General features: G+C 33.9%; 2 protein-coding genes across 2 annotated transcripts; both read left to right on the top strand.

Annotated features, from left to right (window-relative positions):
- The first annotated feature begins 4,928 nt into the window (after positions 1–4,928).
- LOC106130036 (very-long-chain 3-oxoacyl-CoA reductase) lies at positions 4,929–10,619 on the top strand. Its single transcript, XM_060950691.1, has 6 exons — positions 4,929–5,161; positions 6,127–6,173; positions 7,484–7,559; positions 9,184–9,358; positions 9,835–10,003; positions 10,249–10,619. The coding sequence occupies exons 1-6, from the start codon at positions 5,014–5,016 to the stop codon at positions 10,579–10,581; spliced, it is 948 nt and encodes a 315-aa protein (XP_060806674.1). The 5' UTR covers positions 4,929–5,013; the 3' UTR covers positions 10,582–10,619.
- A 139-nt stretch (positions 10,620–10,758) lies between these two features.
- LOC106130037 (very-long-chain 3-oxoacyl-CoA reductase) lies at positions 10,759–16,611 on the top strand. The gene is made up of 6 exons (XM_013328792.2): positions 10,759–11,323; positions 13,953–13,999; positions 14,553–14,628; positions 15,072–15,240; positions 15,649–15,817; positions 16,195–16,611. The coding sequence occupies exons 1-6, from the start codon at positions 11,176–11,178 to the stop codon at positions 16,528–16,530; spliced, it is 945 nt and encodes a 314-aa protein (XP_013184246.2). The 5' UTR covers positions 10,759–11,175; the 3' UTR covers positions 16,531–16,611.
- Positions 16,612–23,807: the final 7,196 nt, after the last annotated feature.

Below are 23,807 nucleotides of genomic sequence, written 5' to 3'. Positions count from 1 at the left end.
ATGCTGTTTATACTTAAATACAAACATACATAATATAATCACGTCTATATCCCTTTGGGGGTAGACAAAGCCAATAGTAAGTACGTAAATGGTTTATTGATCACTAAAGGAGTACATTACAAAATTTGTAAATTAATGGATGGTTAATATAAGAATATACTTGAGATTCTAGGCTAGCAACCTGTCCCTATTTGAATCTCAATTCTATCATTAAGCCTATCAGCTGAACGTGACCCTTGGTGGTTGCTAGCCTATCGCCCAAAAGAGGAATCCTAAGTTTACAAGCCTATCCCTTAATCACCTTTTACGTTATTCATGGGAAAGAGAGCGTGTGGTCCTATTCTTTTTTCTATTGATGCTGGTCACCTGCAAATTTTGAGGAGGTCAGCCAAGAGTCTTCGTGTAAAAACCTGTAGAACTTTCTCGACGTTCGTGGTCACAAGTTTTTAGTGTTTGGGACCAACATGTTTATGACGGTCAAAAATTATTCATATAGATTCGGTGAATCACGAAATCGGAAATTATTATGAGTACATTATTATTTCAGATAGTGCCGCGATGAAATATTGGTATAAAGTGTTAATTCTGAATAATATATCAAATTTCTATTACGGTCACTATTTGATCGAAGAGCGTCATACTATATTAATAGGTAAATAAAACGAAGAATTAGACCACCTGTAGGTATACTGTCGATGGCATGAAAGTCGCGATTTTTTAAAATTTCGGTAGAAGTTCATCATGACTCGCATTAATTTTTGGTACACTTAAAACAGTTTTTGATTTCCTTTTTTGTGCACTTGTATGGCAGGGACCATTATGAGTAAAATGTAGGAAACCCCTTGAAATTTTCAGATTCTTACAATTGTTTAATAAGTATGTTGTGCAATTAAATTTCCATTAGGTAGTCATATTCTAGAAAATGACCAGCAGGTTTACATTTTATTATTGTTTGATTTGCTTTCTTCCTGTAAGTTCTGGACCTGATACTCTTTTGTCATTATAATAAAATTTTGGCAATACCTTATTTTGGTGAACTTTAAGCAAAATTCGCACAGCCGCCATTAGAAACTACTGCCTACATTATCAAGTAGGCGCTGCTTTCATCAAGTCTTTATCCCTTACAGGACAGACAGAGCCAACAGTTTCCAAAAACAGAAAGAATATGTTTGGAATAGTTTTTTGGTGAAATTGAAATTCAGATATGTACTAATAAGTAGTATAATTTATTAATTTTTTTAAACATTATGCACGTAAAATATGCAACAGGTTGACTTATGCATTCTCAGCCAGTGGAACCTTTGGACCAAACTACGATGGACATTCGGGGGGTGCGTATAAATGTTAAAGAAATAATAAAATGCCCTTTTCCTTTTACATAAACTGAACAAAATTTATTTTCCTATCCGTTTCTAGACATGGAAGATTACAGGTATAGTCAGAACGTCTCGGGTTAAAATGCCGTCAACACAAACCAATTGGATTTCAATGGCTCGCCTCCCGCTAATATCGGAGACGGCGGCTGCAAACTTGAGAAATTGAACGGAACCACGCTCTCAAAGGCGGCAGGTGCGCCAGTATTGCCACATGGAATAAATGCCGAATAGAAATATTATTCCAACTATCTACGCTCGATTGACATTTCTTATTTTTAAATTTAGTGAGATTTTATTGATTTGTTAATTGTTATTGTGTATGTAAGTGATCTACACTTTACTACCAATTTTCACCCTCCTTGAATTAGTTTCATATTGCGCCTACTTAGAATAAGTAGGCAGTAGTTTCATGTCGTCATATTGCCACATAAAAAATGCTGAATTGAAATATTCCAACGATATAAAAATCAATAGACGATTATTAATTGAAATTATACCGTTGGTTAGATTTTGTTTTGTTTTGTTCATTATTGTGGACACTTTATCCATAAGCATTCATCTTCGTGGCGGTAGTTTCTTAATATATGCTGTAGTTCCATATCGTCGTATTGCCACATGAAATAAATTTTGAACTAAAATATTTTTTCAACTTTCTACGCTCGATTAGCGATTTACAGATCGCTCGCTCGCTCGATCATGATGAGATGAGTATGTCAATATTTTAATTTATAGGCAGACAATTAGTTTAACAAAATCTAAGTAAATTAAAAAAATAACTAGAATTTTTTAATTTACTTAAATAACAAGGTAGGTAAGAATAATATACTTATAAGTTACTATATTTTTAAATAAATAAGACAATAATTAATATAATGGATATTCCCAAGACGGGGTTGCAAGGTACTTCACTTCTTCTACTTGTCTGCTTAATAATAATCATTCTTAGTAATTTGAAGACTCATCCTTTTCGGCGTAAATTGGGAGCGATAGTAAAATGCTTAGACAAGACAGTTTAAGTACGTTTACGTAACGTTTTGAGTAAAAATTAAAATTCCCGAGATAATGAAATTTCTCAAATTCCCATTCGTACTTAATTTACGAGAAAACTGGAATTTTAATGGGTTTAAGTATACACTCACTTACATACTTTAGAACTCAATATACTAAGGCGTATTAATAATTTTGTACTTAGTGCGCTTAGTCTAACGAGAATGTAATACGTATGTTTTTTTTAATTTAATTTATAACAGACATACTTACATACATAAAATGGGCTAACAACCTCTCACTATTTGAATCTCGATTCCATTATTGAGCTATACAGTTGATCATGGCCATTCAGTCTTTTCAAGAATATTGGCTCTTGAATGAAATCTTGAAAGAATGTACTCGGCAAGGGATATAGCCGTGGCTAGCCAGGATCTTTATTTATTGCATTGTTTTCAACAATTCCATGGTTTACTGTTACCTAATAAATAGATAGGCACTTTAATTTTTTTTTATAAAGAAAGCGTTTTTTTGTGAATTATTGTAAAGATACTTTTGCTCGGGTTTTCACTTCCGTGAGTAATTACCATATGTTGTACTTGTAAGTTGAGAAGTTTATCTCTGTACCAATATTTATCAAAATCGGGCTGAGCTACAAATGTGTATAATTATTTCCTTATTTCATACATATTTTACACTCAGAAACTAGGCCCCTTCTTTCTGAAGAGCAAGAATGAAAAAATGGTCATGAATATTCTGGGACATTTAATGATGGAATACAATTGTTTTTATTAGATATTACTTTATTTTAAGGCAGCCGACACCGCGACGATAAACTAGTTGCTTATAAACTTTTCTGGTAGCTGTTGTAGACTTATTAAGGTGTCCCTCGGGACTCCTAGGAAACTTTAAATACCCTCTAAGTGCAAATAAAGTAAAAGTTAAATACCCCGCCACGGGATGCTTAAAACGTTAAGGTAATGTTTCTTCATTTTCTTTGAGTAACTGAAGAAATTGAAACCTGTTTTTCGCAACTCAAAAGTAATCTTTTGAGCATAAAATAATAATTATACTGCAGCGTTTTATTAAAAGATGTTAGTTTACAATTTCATATTGACCATAGAAATAGAAATAATAATGAGACAGTGGTTCCAAGCTAAGGTATGCCCGCGGCTCCATCCGCGTAAAGAGAAAAAATCCTTAATAATATATTAATTTCCTTTCCGTGTGAATTCCGGAAAATCTTCTGAGTGCAATCATAGACCAATTTTTTTATCTATAGACCGATCAGTGTGGTCTGTGTCGCATTTAAACGATTAGCGACCCGCTCCAGTTTTTGTCTTAGGTTACGTTTAGCATTTATACATAAACTTAAACCATAGTCATGAATCGCTCTTCTATTAAAAAAAATCAGAAAAATCTGTTGTGTAGTTTTAAAGATCTAAGCATATAGATATACAAACATACATAGAGACATAGGGTCAGACACATGAAATTAAAATCTACATATGTCGTGATATGCCAATCAATCAGTCAGTCAGTGTTCTCTTTTATTTAATTTAGATTAAAGCATCTACATGATGATTATGGTTAATGATTACCGTTTACTTATGCACTTTATTTGTTCACGTCATCTTGATGACACATAGATACGTAGCGGCGAGGCGTGATGCAAAATAAACTCTTCCGATCAGATAACACCAGATTAACTTTTTTCAATGCTTGCCATTTTGCACTATTCTCTATGAAAACTATATATGAATGTTTAACCAAGTTTAAAAAAGGTGGATTAAGGATTACTCGAACTTTTGACTAAAGATATCAACGCACACCCTAAAACTATATACGAGTAGTTGGAATTTACAATGTAGATTTCTGATGTAGGTAGTCTATAGTCTGTGCACTAAGAGGGGATTTCTCAAAATTCTCACGGGAACGGAAGTTAACTGGATTTATTGTTCAATGCGGGTGTAAGTGCGGGCGCTATTCAGTAGGTATAGGTATTATTAAAATATTAATCCTGATTAATATGAAAGTACTTGCAAACTCGCATACATGCATATGAATCACGTCTCTTTCCCGGAGTAAAAGCGGAGACTAAGTCTTTCATCCAGCAGTTATCCATGGCTCCTTTTTTTCATCTTTTATTGCATACATTATAATCATGTCTATATCCCTGGCGGGGTAGTCAGAGCCAACAGTCTTGACAGACAGAAAAGCCACATTCACGCTGCACGGCTTGATGATGGAATTGAGATCGACTTCTAGAAGGATCCCAAGTTTATTAGTCATTCCCTCAGTTGCTTTTTACGACATTCATGGGAAAGAGATGACTCCACATGGCACACGCGCAGAACTTCACCTACAACTTAATCTAATAAATTCTAAAACGCGTTTCGTCAAAAGTTCTTACAGAACAATAGAATTTATGGACGTAGTGTTTTTTTTTTCATCTGTGGAAGTCATGGCTGAAAGGAAAAAAAGTACATAAACTCTATTGTAAAGTAATTTATGAATACAAAATACTTTTTTTTATAGTTAAGAAATTATATGTATAAGGCGACATTTGATGAGTGATCCATTCTTTATATCTAGCCTAAATGTCAGGTAACACCAGTTATTATATCCATTAGTATAAAAATAATTAAAAATGGTTAGTGTAACAGATATTATTATGTATGCAATTGCTTCTATAGCTATACTTTTTGTATTAAGACAAATATGGAGAGTTATATATGTGTTTGTGATCGGACCCATTGTGAATAAAGTCGATTTTAAATCTTACGGAGAATGGGCAAGTGAGTATGACAATTTATATACAAGTTTTATTAAATATAAGGTTCCGTGTGGTTCCTGGCACCAATAAAAAATAATAGGATCACTCCACATTTTTTTTCCACGGATGTCGTAAAAGGACTACTATATATACGGTATATCAACGACTAAGGGATGGGCTTATAATCTTGGGATTCTGCTTAAAGGCAGTGGGCTAGGAACCTGTCATTTTACGAATCCCAATCCTATCATCAAGCATATCAGCACTACGTGGCCTATCAGTCTTTCAAGACTGCTGACTTTGTCCACCCCGCAAAGGATATAGACATGATCACATGAATGAATTCAGGAATTAAATATAAAAATATGGTATGTACTTAGCGTAAACGGATGAGTTTTCATAAAAAGAAGTATGCAGGGATCGCGGTAAGTGGATACTACACTACTGAGGAAAAGAAAACTTCATTTTAAAAATATATCCAGACTAATATTAGAAATGTAAGGTGATACATACATAAGTAACACCTCTTTCCCGGAGGGGTAGGCAGAGACTACCTCTTTCCACTTGCCACGATCTCTGCATATTTCCTTCGCTTCATCCACATTCATAACTCTCTTCATGCAAGCTCGGCGGTTTCGGGTACTTCTTACCTGACCTTTTGCCTAAATGTCTCCGATTTGATTAAAGTGCTTTAGTCTAGAACTTCTAACTCCACCAGTCCCTTTCACGAAAAATGTTAAGAGAGAACTTGTATGAATTCAAAATATACTTCAAAAGGGAGTGTTTACCTCGTAAGCTATAAAGACAGACGGGATTATATATAGGTAATAAAGAGATAAAAAAACATAATAATACTATAGAATTAGCATTTAGTTCTATAATAGCTGAACGTGGCTTATCAGTCTTTTCAAGACTGTTGGCTCTGTCTACCATACAAGGGATATAGACGTATGTAAAAAAATGTAATAAATTTCTTCTCTGTTTCAGTGATCACAGGAAGTACAGATGGAATCGGCAAAGAGTATGCAAGACAAGTAAGTTTATACATACTTACGAGTACATATAATCACTTAATTATCCCTTACCGGGCAGACAGACCCTTACAGGGTATACTCGAAAGGACAGGAATGCCACGATTTCCCTTGATTGACTCTTACAAACTACACGACAAGAGACACACTGGCATACACTATATTCTACGCTACCAAACCAACAAACCGGTGCCGTGTGGTTCTCGGCACCAATACAAAAAAGAATAGGACTACTTCATCTCTTTCCCATGGATGTCGTAAAAAGCAACTAAGGGATAGGCTTACAAACTTGGGATTCTTTTTTAGGCGATGGGCGAGATTTGAATCTCAATTCTATCATTAAGCCAAATAGCTGAACGTGGACATTCAGTCTTTTTCAAGCCTGTTGGCTCTGTCTACCCCGCAAGGGATATAGACGTGACCATATGTATGTATGTAACAAACCGGCATGGAAACTTGCACTAGGTGAAACTTAGGATATTAATTCTAAAGATGTATCAATGAATCATTTCTGGGTTGTAATATAAGCATTAGTCTGCCTAACCGGTGGCCTTTCAGTGTCTTGGTTCTGTCTACCCCGTATGGGATAAAAACGTGACCATATGTATGTAAGTATGTAAATGTTCACATAATCTTATTACAATCTTACTCTCGAATACCGTTCAAAAGAGTTTACCGCCTCTTCTCCAAAAGTGATGATGACACACCATAGGTATATATTGTTACATAAATTACACAGTTTGGCTATTACCGCGACACTTTTTCCTTTGAACTTTGGACATCAAGGTATTTTTTTAAGCCAAGATGTGTACAGTGACGTCACGAATTATCTAAATGAATATAACGTATTTTGACTACGACCCACAAGGTCAAGAAAATAGTCGTAATAAGTAAGAAAATTCATGTCATTAGAAAACACCTTAAGGCATTATTTACATACAATTGAATTTCAATTATAAGGCGTGGCTTTCGAATTATAACCAAATTGTTCTTAGGTATTCATTGCTGAATAATATACAAATTATACATTTTTGTTATCATGGTTCATTTTCTTATAGGCATAGAAAGCAAAAATATCTATATCAATCCAAGTGAAATTCTATAGTCCCTAATAACAAAACATACCTAATAAGGCAAGTATCTAGAAATAGGTATTCATTAAACTTGCGTGCATCGAAGATCCCATCTTACTTACTATCAGGCAGGTGTAATACAAAGGCAGACTTATACCCAATAAAAAAATTAAAAACTCCCATTTGTAACAAGATGACTTTGTGCTTAAGCGGATATCATTAAATTTTTTTTTGTTTCAGATAGCAGCGAAGGGGTGCAATGTGATTTTAGTCAGTCGCACATTAGATAAACTAAAGGCAGTTGCTGAAGAAATAGGTATGGTATTTCATTCTTAATAACTTGTTGTGATATTGAATTCTACTAAGCTAAATTAGGAGAAATGGATATATTTACTTTTTTTAACTGAACTAGGATGGTCATACAAGCTTCACTTGAACCTTATGTACTCGTACATGGGAGATGGTTATTCTAAACTATCCTATTAACGACTTGCATTAAAAGTATGCAGGGATTGTGGCATGAGGCCATCGTGGTGAAATGCCTGTGATCCCATGATGCCCTCAAAATGGCAAGAAGGGCGCACGGAGGGGTTTTAGTGGGTAGGCTGGTACATTAGTTGCCAGGAGTCCCACACTCTCCCGGGTGAAGACCCGGGGGGTTGTCCGTAAAAAAGGTTTCCCCAACGATAAAAAAAAGGGAATGGCGTGTGTTCTAAATATGATATACCACAAAGGGAAAGAGTCCTATCTTAAAATGTCTATGTAAGCCAATGCAAATTTTAATTAGAAAACGTCATTTTAACACGTTCGTCTGGCTTTTCATAAATATTGTGTCCATTGATACATCGAAGAATAATAGCTTTATTTTTGTGACATTAAATAATTAAGGTATCTGTAGGAGATAGATTATCGGAAACGTATACACTATCCCAACCCGAAGCTAACTCAATTGTTATATAAATAAAAATAGTATCAATGAGTTATTGGTTATTTGATCTTATATCGTCGAGTTTCGAACATCTTCTACGGAGTTAGAAAGGTTATGTACATTTTCCTCGAAATACTATTTTTAAACATCATGTTTCCTCAGTTCGCAGAAAAAATATTAATAGATACAAATTTCGAGGAGCGTGTTTGTGCCAAAGTTTGCGCATGTAAAGCAAGTGTTGTCTGTTAAAGTAAAGGTACAAGTTACTAAAAAAAATATCTACCTCTTTTTTTGCATTTTCAGTCATTTCAGTTTATGTTTAATTACAGCTCAAAATTACATGCTGGGTATTACTTATTGTTGTCAAAAATTTTTTGTAATAGGAGTTCCTATAAGCAGTACACATGTACAAAGCGAAATTGTAAGAAGTTACGGAAAAAAACGTTAATTCTTTTTTTTATTTAATATGCCTGTCAAATGCAAATGTCCGAATAGCTTTAGGAATTATATAAATTATAATAATTTATATCTCAATTCTATCATTTAGCCAAATAGCTGAACGTGGCCAGTCAGTCTTTGCAAGACTGTTGGCTCTGTCTACCCCGCTAGGGATATAGACGTGATCATATGTATGTATGTATGTATAATAATTTACATTAAAAATGACTATAAAAAAAGATTCAGATTCTAGAGCAAAAGTTTTTAAACCAAGCGACTCCCATCTGACCTCCTCCGCAACCGTTACACATCCAGTTGGCTGAATGTGCAGGTTTCCTCACGATACTTACCGTAATATTCACATTCCCCATGGGCTTACACGTCAAATTTCAGCTTTTTTTTACGCTAGCCTACAAACAAAAAGTTTACAATGCAATGTGTCTAATGGTCTCTCTCTTTTTACCGCTGTTTATTTAGTTAGAGTTAAAGAGAAGATGAAACATATACCTTTTCAAAGTTACTTAAGAAAGTGTTTTATATTACTATATTGATTTTATATGATTGCTTGTTACAGAAAATGAGTTCAAGGTTAAAACGAAGGTTATCCAAGCAGACTTTACCAAAGATGACGATACTGTATTATACGCCAATATTGCAAACGAAATTAAGGGTATGGAGATTGGAGTTTTAGTGAATAATGTTGGAACATCCTACGTGTATCCTGAGTATTTCTTAGAGATACCCGATTGGTGAGATACTTTTAGAATAGAATTATAAGGGATCAAACACTATTATATAGTAGAATGACTATGAACCAAGCTGGGTTAGATTAGATTCCAAAGGTCAATATGGTCGCTTCGTGTGATAACCTGACTTACCCACTCCTAGATCACACTCACGGGCGAACTCTGAGCTTTTCTTAAGTGTGGAATTAACTCTTTAGAGAACAGTAAATATTTCCTAACTGATAAGACATATACTATGACAGGCTGTACTCAAGTAACTAAAAAGAAATAGTGATTTTCATTTTCTGGTAGGATCCCTCAATCAGTGTAAAAGTTAGCAATAAAAGTATTTACTTTTAACACATTTTATAGCAAATACTGTAAAATAAATAAATTTAATAAAAAAAATTAAGGGCAATAATTTTAAGTTATATTTTTTGTGACTAAGGTGATGTACTGGAATGGCGATTCAAACTTTTTCAATATTTTATGAATTTCAGGTTAACCACTGTAACGGATTTATTAAAAGTGAACTGCACCGCTCTCGTCCGCGTGACAGCATTAGTGTTGCCAGCTATGGTACAAAGGAAAAAGGGAATTGTAATAAACATTGGCTCCATAGTATCGGAATGTCACAGCCCATTGCTAACCGTCTATTCTGCTACAAAGGTTTGTTTATTTGCTTTAATTTCTTTAATTACTCGCATATCTACCAACATTTACTTATTTAAATACTGTTTCTCTTTCACTCTCTCCTACAAAACGGTTCAGATGCCTTATAACCTAAATTTAAACAGCCTAAGTATACATTTTGTTGCTCATTGCTGGTTTTAGACTCACGGGTCTTTATTTAAAAGTACCTATGTATGTTCAATTACATTCAAATAAATTAATCGTTATTTTCCTTATTACAGGCATTCGTCTGCAAATTCTCAACCACGCTGAAAGAAGAATACGAGAAAGATGGTATTATTGTCCAATGCGTCACCCCCGGATACGTAGTAACAAACATGTCTAGGTACAAAGCCAGCAGTTTCTTCGTACCAACGCCGAAAGACTTCGTCAGATCCGCTCTGAGACTAGTTAATACTACCAGTAAGACATATGGCTTCTTCAACCATTCGCTGTCAATGGTATTCATAGATTTTATAGATGCGATATCGGAAAGTTACCTAGTAAAGACATCTAGGGAGAGAATGGAGATTTCTGGGAATATTATCAAGAGAAAATTGGCTAAACGACGATAAAGTTTTATTTAGAAATAAAATTAAAAATACAAAAGAGATTTGGTGTATTAATTCCAAATAGTTTGATTTGATTCAGCATTTAAAGGATTTTGTGTGTTGCTTAATCTTATCAAAGTGTGTTTGATAATGCATATCGTTACTTTATTACGACCTAAAATACAGGTTTAATACTAGCTTAGGGAGCAAAAGTTTTCATCTTAAGCACAAACAATCATTTGTGTACAATTTTTGTATTTTGTACTGCAGCTAAAAAAAAAACAAATATTTCAAAAATAAATGAAGATGTAAAAATATGTGACAAGTGCATAATACAAACAATTATCATCAAATGTTTGTGCCTTATTCTAACCTGAATTGCCGGGAACCACACGGTACATTTCTGCGAGTGTTTTAGTAAACAAAGTAATCAATGAGCCTTCATGAAAATTCTGTGACGTCACGTTAACAATGTAGCATTGTATAGGTAACACAATTTTCAATGTTTTAAGACCTTATATATTCAGTTTTAACAAACATAAGCCTTCATTTCTTTCAGGCGTGTGTTATGAGTTTGTATCATATTATTTTATAGTGGCATAATTTAAATGAGTAAATATGTGTGAATCAATTAACCTAGTAACCAATGCATTAGCCGTTTTATCTAGTTTGTATGTAGTGAGACAAATATGGAAAGTTTTTTATGTGTTCGTTTTCGGGCCCATGGTAAACAGACTGGACTTCAAATCGTTTGGAGAATGGGCAAGTTAGTATCAAATACTTTCAATTACTTATTATTTTTTACAGAACTTTGAAATAGGGTAAGAATGTTTAAGAAACCATTTTTTTTGTAATAATAATAATGCGTTTGACCTCAATCTGCCTGGTGGTAAACAAGATGAGCCCTAAGGTGAGCACGCAAGCTCAAATTATACTTTTTCTGCCTTGAAAATACAAACTTATAAATTACTAGTAAATAAATTAAAACAAACATATTTTCTAAATATACTGTAACTTAGTTCTTTGTTAGGTACTTTTTTATAATAAGGAAAAAGCAAACTGCTAAAATTACAAACATTTATAAAATCATGCGTATTTCCCGGAGGAGTAGGCAGAGACTACATTTGTCCACTTGCCACGGATTTTTATGGGTTCTTATTACTATATGGGTTCTTATATGCATATAATTACATCATAATCCCTTACGGGGTAGACATCCAACAATCTCCAAAAAGACAAGAAGGCCGCGTTCAGTTGTTTAGCTTAATGTTGGAATTCAGATGCAAAAACTGAAAACTTTGTTCTTTTCTTTTCTTAAACCAAATTGGAGGCCATGAGGTTTGGTTAGGAACCTTATCTTTAATGGATCATGGTAAAAACTGTATTGGATGAATGTGCCTTTACCCTTTGTCACCTTTTACGACATCCATGGAAATGATATGGAGAGGTCCCATTCTAAAATATTTGCGAATCACATAACATTCAAGAACCACACGGTACAGTACCACTCCATATCTTTATATTATAAGTGATGGGCTAGCAACCTGTCACTATTTGACTTTCAATTCCATTATAAAGCTGCACTAAACGTGGCCTTTTACTCTTTCCAAAACTGTTAGCTCTGTGTACCCTGCAAGGGATATAGACGTATATACATATGTACAGTAACATAGCCACGTCAAATAGCAAATCGTCTTTGAAGTTCTGTTGTCCTTTCGATTACTGTTTTGCTGCGGACTTTTATGAACATGTATTTTACGAGTACTTCTTCTTCTTCCTCCTGGCTTTGAGACCCGGTTGCATCCTCACCTCTCTCGAGAAAAGCCCGGGGTATGCCTTTAACCATGGATCCTGGATTGGGCGAGTCAGGTTTTTACACGAAGCGACTCCCATCTGACCTCCGCAACCTTCGCAGGTAAACCTAACCCGGTTCGGATTCATGATTACCCATCCAGTTGCCTGAATGTGCAGATTTCCTCACATCGGTTAGTATTCAAACTAATGTACACAACCTTGAAAAAAGTCATTGGTACATGGGCGAGTTGGGATTTAAACCTGTGTCTTTCTGCGCATCACGCATTTTAACCGGGCACCTTACCGACTCGACCATCGACTGTACTTTACTTTTGGCTCTGTCTGCCCCACAAGGGATAGGCGTGACTTTATGTATGTATGTTTTCTGTTTCTATCATTTGGTTACCCTTATAGGAACATTTTAAAGTAAGGAGCAAGGTTATTCCCATCACGAGTATGTTTGGGTTACTTACTGGGTCTAGGACTACCCATTAAGTTGTTACCAAGATTACTGAAAATAATATTTTTTTTTACATTCATAAAAAGATTATATGCCTACTCAACATTAAAAATAGTTTAGTCATTATAATACATTTTACTATGCCGAAAACCATACGGTAAGGCTAACATAATGTGCCTACTTTGCCGTATTACATAGTTCCTTAAAAGGGTTAAAAATAGAAATAGAGGGTTAAGGCCATAACTATGATCACACAAAGCAATCGTAGGTTAAATGTGTGATCATAAAATGTACTTTTCATGTACATTGTAATGTAAGGTCGAGGTTACCCTTTAGATAGGTACCTACATGGTTACAATATTGTTACATTGATGACACATTATGATACTTATTTGCTATTACCCGGAACCTTTATATACATAAAATTATGCCTTTTTCCCGGAGGACTACATCTTTCCACTTGCCACGATTTCTGCATACTTCCTTCGCTTCATCCACATTCATAACTCTCTTCATGCAAGGTTGGCGGTTGGCAAAATATAAAAGGTTTGAGATAAACCTGTGTCGTGCCTTTTTTTTTAATCAATATTAGATTACGCATTTGTCTTCCATCTAACCTGATGGTAAGTTACGATGAAGTTGAATACTGATAAACAAGCGACCTTGCGACGATGCTCTAAAGATTAAGCTTTCCTATTTGTGAGCATGTAGTTGTTTATAAGGCTACCTTTTCATAGTATACACTCTTCTTCTTTTTCATTCCGGTGCGCCTTTTGAAATTACGATCCTGGATTGGGTAAGTCAGGTTTTTACACAAAGCGACTTCCATTTTGTAACCTTTGCAGGAGAACCTAACCCATATAACTTAATTACAAAAGCTGCATTTAATGAACGTTTCTATTCTCTTAGTCGCTTTTGAATATGTCCACTGGAAAAAAGATTGGTCTTATCTTATAGTAAACCACACGTTACACACATAGGTCACGGCTTTGCGCTTTACGGGGCAAATAATAATTTTACGTCACATATGAGGAGTAACATCCAATATAAGTATTGCATTTTTCTTTGCGCATTATAGTGTATCTTCTAGCTCACTGTCAATCAATCAATTCTCGTATTATTTAGTTATTTTATATTTCAGTGGTCACTGGAAGTACAGATGGAATCGGCAAGGAGTATGCAAGACAAGTAAGTCTGTTTATGTTATGCATTTTTTTTATAAATAAAATTTCAAATATAAAACACAAAGGTGATTGACTGATGGATTTAATGCACACCCCAAACCGCTTGGTCTGAAATTTTGAATGTAGGTAAGTTAAGTACGTGTTCTAGAGTTGCACTTGGAAAAGGTTTTCAAAATCCCCGCGGAACCGAAATAAATTGGATTTTGGTCTCACGCGGACGTAGCCAGGGGCATATTCTAGTACAGAATACAGGTGGGTTTGTGGTATCACATCATGATTGCAATTTGATTTGGTTCCGTGTATGTAATAAAACTTAGATGCCTATTAAAATCACTCGACAATCCTTAAGATTATATTCGTATGTTAAATCACGCCTCTTTTTCCGAGAGAGAGTCTCTGAGAGACTACATCTTTCCACTCGCCACGATCCCTGCATACTTCTTTCAGTTATTCATAACTATTCATACAAACTCGTCCTTTTAGGGTTCTCTAGGTGCTCTTGACTTGACCTTTCGCCAGAACGTCCCTGATTATATTGACTTTTATTTATTTTTCAGTTAGCTGCTGAAGGGTGCAATATTGTTCTAGTCAGCCGTTCATTGGACAAGTTAAATTCAGTTGCTAAGGAAATAGGTATATATCTAATTTGTTTATTTTTAACTGGCTTTTTTATTCATTATAAATTATATATTATTAATGAAGATGTTGTCAATTTGACTCTAAAGTACAGGATTCCCAGCACTATAGCCTACTCGCCATATCTTTCTCTTTCTAGATGTTGTAAAAGCTGACTAAGGGAAAGGCTATAATACACTTAGGATTCCTCTTAGGATTTAGCAGAAGTAGCTATTCAGATATAATTTTTAATATAAGACAGACAGTAGATATATTCTGCATAGGAATCGAATCTAGTCACTTCAACTGTCTTTAATATTATAAAACGTATTTGGTACCTTACCTTAAAAATTAAAAGAAAAACTTGTGGTACCTACCTAAGGAGGTACCACAAGTTTTTCTTTTCATTTTTCTGTAAGTATGATAAAGAAGAAACTATAACTGATCCCAATTTTTTACAGAAAATGAATTCAAAGTAAAGACAAAAGTGGTACAATGTGATTTCACTGAAGAGCAAGATATATATGGCAACATATTCAGTGAAATATACGGCCTAGAGATTGGAGTGTTGGTGAATAATGTGGGGGCATCGTACGATTACCCCGAGTACTTCTTGGAGGTACCGAACTGGTAAGATTCATTTCTAACCGACTTCAAATGAGGAGGTTCTAGATTCGTTTGAACATTTGTATCATTTCTATGTATGTACTGAAGCTTATAAACTTGGAATTCTTCTTTTATGCAATGGGCTATCTGTTAATATTTGAATCTTAATTCCATTTAAGCCATACATTTGCATGTATTTATTCAGTTTTATATGGATATGGTATGTATCTGTTTGGCTTAATAGTAAAATTGAGTTTCAAATTGTGATATGTTATTAGCCTATAGCCTACAAGAGGAATCCCAAGTATATAAGCCTATCTCTTAGTCACCTTTTACGAAATCAGTCTAAATTAGTGTCTCTTAATAATCCGTAGTACTAATTGAATTTGACAAACAAATGTGACCTTTCTTAGCTTTCTATATATTTTTCAGGTTAAACAAAATGGGTAATCTGATAAGAGTGAACTGTATATCTGTGATAAGAGTAACGGGGTTGGTCCTTCCAGGCATGATAAAGAGGAGGAAGGGCGTTGTTATCAACGTTGGTTCTGGCACCTCAGAAATTCCTAGCCCTTTGTTAACTGTATATGCTGCTACTAAGGTATGTTTTTGTACCAGAATTATTTACACGATTAATTTGCCGTAGGTTTATAAATACAAAATGTCTCTATGATAGCATGTATACATTTTATATTTATATCTCTTAACATTTAATTTCAAATATTTCTTTAATCACAATTTATATTTCTTAATAAGTGTCAATCTTAATTAAAATATTAGTCACCTACATTTGGCATAGTAATAATATATACCAAAACTCTCTTTTTTATAAGTAATTACTTTATAAGTAATTATTGAATTTTATCTTTTTGTTACAAAGTTCTATGTTTAAAATGTTTATCTTACCTTTTGATACACGTTCACGAAAGATCTTTTTATTTCACTTTTTCCTAATATCGCACACAATTTTATTTCCAGGCATTCGTCCACAAGTTCAGTGTTGGACTGTCACAGGAGTACAACAAAGATGGTATCATTGTACAATGTGTGACTCCAGGGTATGTCGCCACAAACATGTCGGCTTTCAGATCAACCAGTTTCTTTGTACCGTCCCCAAAAACCTACGTCAGCTCAGCGCTAAGCTTAGTCAACACCACCAATGTAACAGATGGATATTTCAGCCATTCGTTAATGACATTTTTCATTAATAATGTTGCTAAAACAATCTCTGAGAATTTCATCGTGAACACGGTCAGAGAAAAAATGGAGAAGTCAAGGAATTCTATCAAAAGGAAGATGGCGAAGCAGCAGTAGTAATGTGATGAATATGAGAGGTAAATAAATAAATCAAAAAAATAAACTATTTTATTAACGTTGGAATGTTATGTATCATGTACCAATAAAACCTAAGTATGTATGTGATTATTGTGAATGATTTGACATAAATTTGAAAATAACTTTTCTTAAGTTTTTTGAAATACTTAACTATTAACATTAAAAAAATCATTTTATCCTTAACATTATAAGGGGTATCTAAACTTAAGAAACAGCAACTAAATTTCTATAATATATTCATCAGTATAAGAACAAGTATAATATTAACAACAATATATAATAAATTTTAATCTCAATTCTATCATTAAGCCAACAAACAGTCTACCCCGCAGGGGATATAGACGTGAGTATATATATGTAAGAACAGTAATATACCTACTTCTTTACTTACTCTTTTATAGAGTAGATCGTGCAATTAATTTTTTCAATGAGTGCCCCGTAACTGCCTTTTCACGATAAGATCGGAACCTTCGCCAAAATGTACAGTGGGCTAGAAAAGGCTACCATATCATCATATCGCACATGCAATCAAAGTATGTTGGCCACTGTACTTGCTGAATCCAAGATGTTCATTGCGTCTCATCTGGATTCAAATCGCATCTGCTTTTACTTGAGTAAGCCTTTTTCCTTACAGTTTGGGTAAATGAGCTGAAAAACTGATAATTCTAATGTCCATTACAATAAAATAACAGTCAAAACACTCTCCCTGAATGTCCATCCCATCCCGCTTCTTATCTTGTCCATCTTTGTACATAACAAGGTTCCAAATGGTTTTTGACATTATTCCTGTTGTGTCCATTAGATAAGTTTCAATTTGTTTCTTAATTAAATAAAACAAAAATTACTTATACAAAAAAAAAAAAAAAAATTGAGTTTCAGAGACGATATAAAACAAACCAATCACAAAAGTCCGGTTTTGAGTACGAAAGATTTTTGGATTTCAGTAAAAATATAACAATAATGATCGTTAGAAGCGAACGTCTATTATTTTTTTTGTATTATATCCATCACTACGGAAATGAAACGGAATTAAACGGGGGGACAGTATTTAAGTAAGTACTGATTGTATTCCAAGTATGTAAGCTTAAGCTACATAATTTTTATTTTTTTTTTAAAGAGAAGAAGTAATCCTATCCCCTTGTGCTGAGAACTACACATGTAAGTCCCTTATAACGTATCGAAACTGTAAGAATAAATCTTTTAGATTTTGCATAAAACGGCTTATTGGAGTTATTTATCAGAGCAAGGGCCAAATCCCTAGCGACATAGAGATAACATCGGTCAAGCATAAAAGCTGATTGTCGTCCCTTGTAATAGCCGCACATAAAGGAGACGATTGTGCCTCAAAATAGGTAAAGGGTAATTCAAGGTCTGTTATAATACAGTAAAGAGTATTAAGGAGATCGTAAGTATGTTTTTGATAACTATCTTAGGTGAGATATTATTGTATAGAAAATAACACTTGGATAGGTAATAAAAGTACAAAGTTAATTATTGATGGAATAAAAATAATTGTATTTAAATAATGTTAAACACTAGCTTAAAAAGAAAAAAGCTGACCCCCGATTGTCCTTTTAGAGGGGTGTAGGGAGAATTCTTTATTACACTAAAACACTCAACAGATACAAGATTCGAAAAAAGCACGTTGGTTTAGACTAGGTATTCTTCTTTTGAAAGAAAAAAAAACACATATATTTTGATAATTTAGCTAAAAAGTGTATACACTATATATATTAATCTCAATTCTATGTATCCAAACACAGTATATCCCGTTAGAAATAAAGATATGACATTATCTAGTATATCATTATCTAATATAGTCTAAGTTGAATGAATCCTAGAATTCCCTTGAGTAATTTCCAAAACACTAATGCATTTACCAAAACGTAATATCTCAAGAGAAACAGCCAGTAAAGTTGGAATCTACTTGTGACATAGGAATTATTGGAAATGGATCGAGTTGAAAAACAATTCTCATTAGTACAGAACTATGAAATTGAATTCTGATCACCTGAAGGAGCTACTTATTCTGAAGTCTCACCGTAATATTAAAGACTTGCTTTTTCTCTTTAGAATTTTAGAATATTGTAGATAGATATCTCTTTTTTTAATTCTAAATGTCTTTAATTTTTGACACAGATGCCGTCGTTTGAGGTCCGCAAGAGAATTCGTGTATGTAGATACATACGAATCAAAATATTATTCTTTACTAGCTATTGCCCACGACTTCGTCCGCCGAAAAATTTAAAAAAATGCTTAACTCCTTCACAGAGATATAGAGAGTGGCAGATAATTTTTGTTTACTTACCAGTTTTTAACTTGGACCAAGTCAAACTGAGAAAATAGCTTTTAAATCGGAGCAATTTTTTTTCGCGTGATGCGAGTACAAACGTACAGACAGACTGAGAATCTTAAAATCACATTATCGACTTATTTTATTTAAGTACAAACATAGAACAGCTGCTATTTTATTATATGTATGAATTATTCAGTTTTCTATGGGTACACCTATTCCGTTGAGAGATTTGTCAAATTTATCGGCTATGTAGTCACATATACGTCCATGACCATATATTTTCGCAGACTTCAATGTGGACAATAGTACCTTCACGATGTGCGAGAGAGATTATTATTACGATGAAAGGAAAAAAGGCACATTATTTTAATTATGACTACAATGAATTAATATGTGAACAAACAAACTATACAGTTTTCAGACGGCTGCATAGTTTCTAAGTATGCCTGACCCTGAAAAAATATTTCATGTCTTAAATACGCGATGTCATGGAAAAACCATACCAAAAACTAAATGGTACAAGCTGAAAATTGCTTTTAATAAGGAAATATAAAACAAAAAAATGTGATTTGAGAATTCCGGGGGTTAGACGTTGTATAGATTACATTTTCCTAATAGGCCACAAAGAGCCTAGGTCAGCATTTTCTCGCTCCTACGGGAGTAACAATTTCTTCTCATGAATTTCAATGAGCCCAAGAAATGCTGGTACATTTTCCCTTGTCACTCTAAATACTCTAGAATCTTGTAAATTTTGCGAAAATAGAATTGAATTAAACATTCACGTTTTTAAGAAAGAATCCTTAAATTTCTTCCAATTAGAGTTTATTTCGTTTATTGTGTAAAATAGTCTACATTAAAACAGAAGGCGTTAATAAAATTTGGGACTGCTTTTATCATTCACAATGGAATTCAATTATAAGTAATTCATACACACGGCTTTATCTGTGTGGTATCTATTTTGGAATTCATTAATTTAGATAACTTTTGCCCATCTATGGTACAATTAACTGTGCTGAATCATTTTAAAACCTGCCAGTACCTAAGCAAATAATTATTTACAATATCTACACATTTTTGAACTTCAAAGTGATTCTTAGAAAAGTTAGCTCATACGAGTACTTATATTACATACATACGAGTATTCATACTAAAACGTTTTCTTAAAATTTCCAAGTAAACAAAATCCATTTGGCTATAATCGCTTACATGTTCCTATTCATCGTTTCTATACAAATTAGAAAATGTTCGCAACAGGAAATACATTTTCAGACGGAAAAAATTCTTTGACCTTTTCAACCTTGTCGTATTTCAAACATTGACTGTTTGCCCTGAACATCACACCAGCCACAAGGCATGAATGAATAAATACATGTATCAAACGAAGATCAGAGACAAATCCAAGGCGATATTCGGAAGACAGGAAGGAAGGAGACTGATTTGTCAAAGGAGGTAACTGAGAACGTGACTATTTCAACAGTGAAATGCTTCGTATATAATGCGCATTTATTTTTTTACGCCTTCGTTTGAGTATTGCTCGTGCGGAATGTTAATGTAGGTAAATATTTTGAATACCTCGGATTATGAGCAAGTACCTAAGGTATAAGCAGCGGTAAATTGATTTGTATAACATCAACAAAAGGAAAGACAACCATACAACCATCATCCAGTTGAGGTTGGTCCCTATTCATTCAAAACCATGTATAGTTAGCCACTTTTTTAATGAATTGTATGTTTTATGTACTGTGTTCCTGGTTTTTGAATTAACTAGACTCTGACTAGGTCGGAGTAGGACTAGGTAAAAGCATGAAATTATATATATTGTATCGCGTTAGACTAGTAATTAATAGTATTATTGTTGATTTCATAAATCAAATTAAAGTTATTACGGTGCAATATGACATTGCTATCTATGAATTTTAGTGTGTTTATATTGAAAGTATTCACGAAATGTAAAGTCGAGTTCTTCATTATTCAACAAGATTAAAATCAATCCGTTCAAATTCCCCGTTACATAGTTAATGGCGAAAATTACAGAAAACTAGCTGAACTGAAAGCATATTCATTCAACTTTCATGAACTAAAGTTGTTCGAAATTCCATCTAGAAGTTCATGAGCGAAAAGGCCTTAATAAATTAATTTTCTGTTAGCCACGCTGCAGCGTTGTCATCAAAACTATGATAACGAAGTTAATTGAATGGGAAATGCTAAGCGTAGTCTGCCGTTTCAAAGATTTTCGTCGGGTCGCCCGCGCGTCGCTGATGTAATAGGTATATATTATACCACAGAGTAGCGAAATATTAGAAAATGAACTTAAACTTAATAATATTATTAAAAGTTTTAAACGTGAATAAATATTGATTTTTAGTATTAGATTTACGATACAAACGTTATTAATAACGTTGTATATAAGTATTTATTTTTGAAAAATTTATATAGATGTTTATAGTGTAATGATTTATTTTACTGTTACAATACATAACATAGACAGGTTTTTAGCCAATTGTATACCCATGATTATAAAAAAAAAAATGCAAAGTTGAAAAAATTTACCGAATTTGGTACATCACCCTTACACAATGATAAGTCCAAATTTTCAAACACAAAAATTGCTCGTAACATATTAAACATAGACAAATACAAAAATATTTCCCTAAATTCATAGAGATTGATGTGGCCTCTCGTCCAAGAGGTCACTCGAGTTTGCCCTGGTTTCTTTCCACCAGCTCCTGTAGGATGTCGGGCTCCAAGGGCCCTTCGCTTCACTTCCAAGACTCGCGCCGTTTTCCTCAAGCCCCTCAACATTTCATTGTGAGAAACATTTAACGCTATTTTGAATTTGTTTGTCGAAGCGTTAGCGTACTGAAGTTTAATTGCAAACGTTCGTCGACAATACTTATTTTAAATTTATATTGTTTTCTTATGCTAAGTTTCAGCTACTTTACATTGAAAGTACACGCTAAAAAGTGTTTTAAGCTAGTTGAAAAATGTACTCTTCTTAAAAGAATTGAAGTGCTGGTACAGACCATTTAGGTCGCCTCACATCAAAAAGTAATTTGAAACTTGTGTGCAACATACGAGGAAAGAATTTTGTCCGGTGTTTACATGCAAGGAATTAAAAATAAGTGAGCTTAAATAAAAGTGCTCTTTAAGAAAAACTTTGTTTACTACCATCTGTATAACTTGAAAAAAAATCACTAAACCTACTTATAATCGCGATCGAAATTTATTCATTATGGGGGAGTCAGAATAAAAAAGGCTCGAAAAGACTGAAAGGCCACGTTTAGCTGTATGATTTGATAATAGGATTGAGATTAAAATAGTGACATGTTGCCAGCTATTTTTAAGACTTTTGTTTATTTATTATTTTGTACAATAAAATTGAATAAAATGATGCAGTTAATTTTCAAGTCCATAATCAAAAGGTATTGTGGGTAATAATCAAAAGTTAAAGTGACAAACAAGTGACTCTATAAGAAATAAACGAATCATAACCAACGCTTCACTATTATCCCCATGAAAATCTTCAGTTTTTCAATTTCGATTGAAATTTGCCTTCAAATGAATTTCAAAACATTATTCGATTCAACGCTATCGAGACTCGATTTAACCGTGCAGATTCAACCGCTAATAACAGATCAAAATACAAGTGTCTTGGGCGCAAGCCACTTGACCTGGAACAACAGGTGACGCCCTAAATATTCCTTTTAAAATTTATGAGGCAAAATTGTCGGCATTGCATATCTGATGTTATCTGTTTTGTGATGCTAGTAGCTTTATTTACTAAACATTGGTTTCATTTTATTTTGTTTTGTTCGTGTAGTCCTCGGCAATTTAGAATAGGACCTCTTCATCCCGTGGATGTCGTAGAAGGCGTCTTAGGGATAGGTTAATAAACTTGTGATTCTTCTTGTAGGCGATGGGCTTGCAACCCGTCACTATTTGAAACAGACTTTGACTGTGAGGTCAGTCTACCCCTTAGATTAAAACTTGATTATCGTGTATGTATGAATATCTTATAAAATAACTATGTTTCACAGAGATGAGATTTAACAAGATAAAAAAAGTAAGCACCATACATCACGCCTGTTTCCCATTGGGGTAGACTGGGACTATGGACTAGGACTATATTGTGGGGAGCGGGAGAGGTCTGTAAAATTCATTCTCTGCCTTTCCCAATAAGTGTTATGTTTTTGAAAATAACGAATATCAAGCCAAATTGTGTTTAGCAACACTAACTCACATTAGTATCCAACCAATAACCGTAGGCCATATCTCCTGATTAGTGAGTACAAAGTCCGCAGTGATCAATAGTAATTAAACCATAATTCGGGCAGAATCTGTAATATGCCAGGATTAAGTGATAGTTCTATATTAAACAGCAGATTGAAATGTTCGGATAAGATAGTTTATAGTTTATGGTGGTCTTGTGTTATGTTATGTTTGTAGTTTGTAGATGGGAGTCACTTCGTCGAAAAACTTGACTTACCCAAACCAAGGTCAAAGGCATACTTCGGGGTCATCTTCAGAATGGTGAGGATGTGACCGGGACTAAAGCCAGGAGGAAGACCAATTTGCGCCAACTACGACAAATCGCCAAAAGATGGCGTTTTTATTGTAAAAAAAACAATAAAAGTGCCATCTTTTGGTGACGGCCCTGGTATGTTATTTAGGATGCGTTTTCGTAAAAATATTTATTTAACATTAGTTTATTTAGAAGTAAAGGCAAGCCAAAAAAATATACTTTCCCGTAATAATAGGTATCGGTTATTAAATAATTTGATTGACAAGATTTTATCATAGCGAATCATTGTTGGCACCAACCACACATTGTTGTAACATTTGTGACAACAATAAACAGCTTGCAAATAAAATTTGCTGTTTGTTTATTTATATTAACTTTTTGTAAATGTTTTTAATTTGAAACGCGTATATTGTATTCACATGACAAAGTATAAATGGT

Source organism: Amyelois transitella, chromosome 22 (genome assembly GCF_032362555.1).
Source record: "Amyelois transitella isolate CPQ chromosome 22, ilAmyTran1.1, whole genome shotgun sequence".
Classification (NCBI taxonomy): domain Eukaryota; kingdom Metazoa; phylum Arthropoda; class Insecta; order Lepidoptera; family Pyralidae; genus Amyelois; species Amyelois transitella.
The sequence above is the reverse complement of the archived record's forward strand: the minus strand, read 5'-3'. Positions and strand labels throughout refer to the sequence as shown.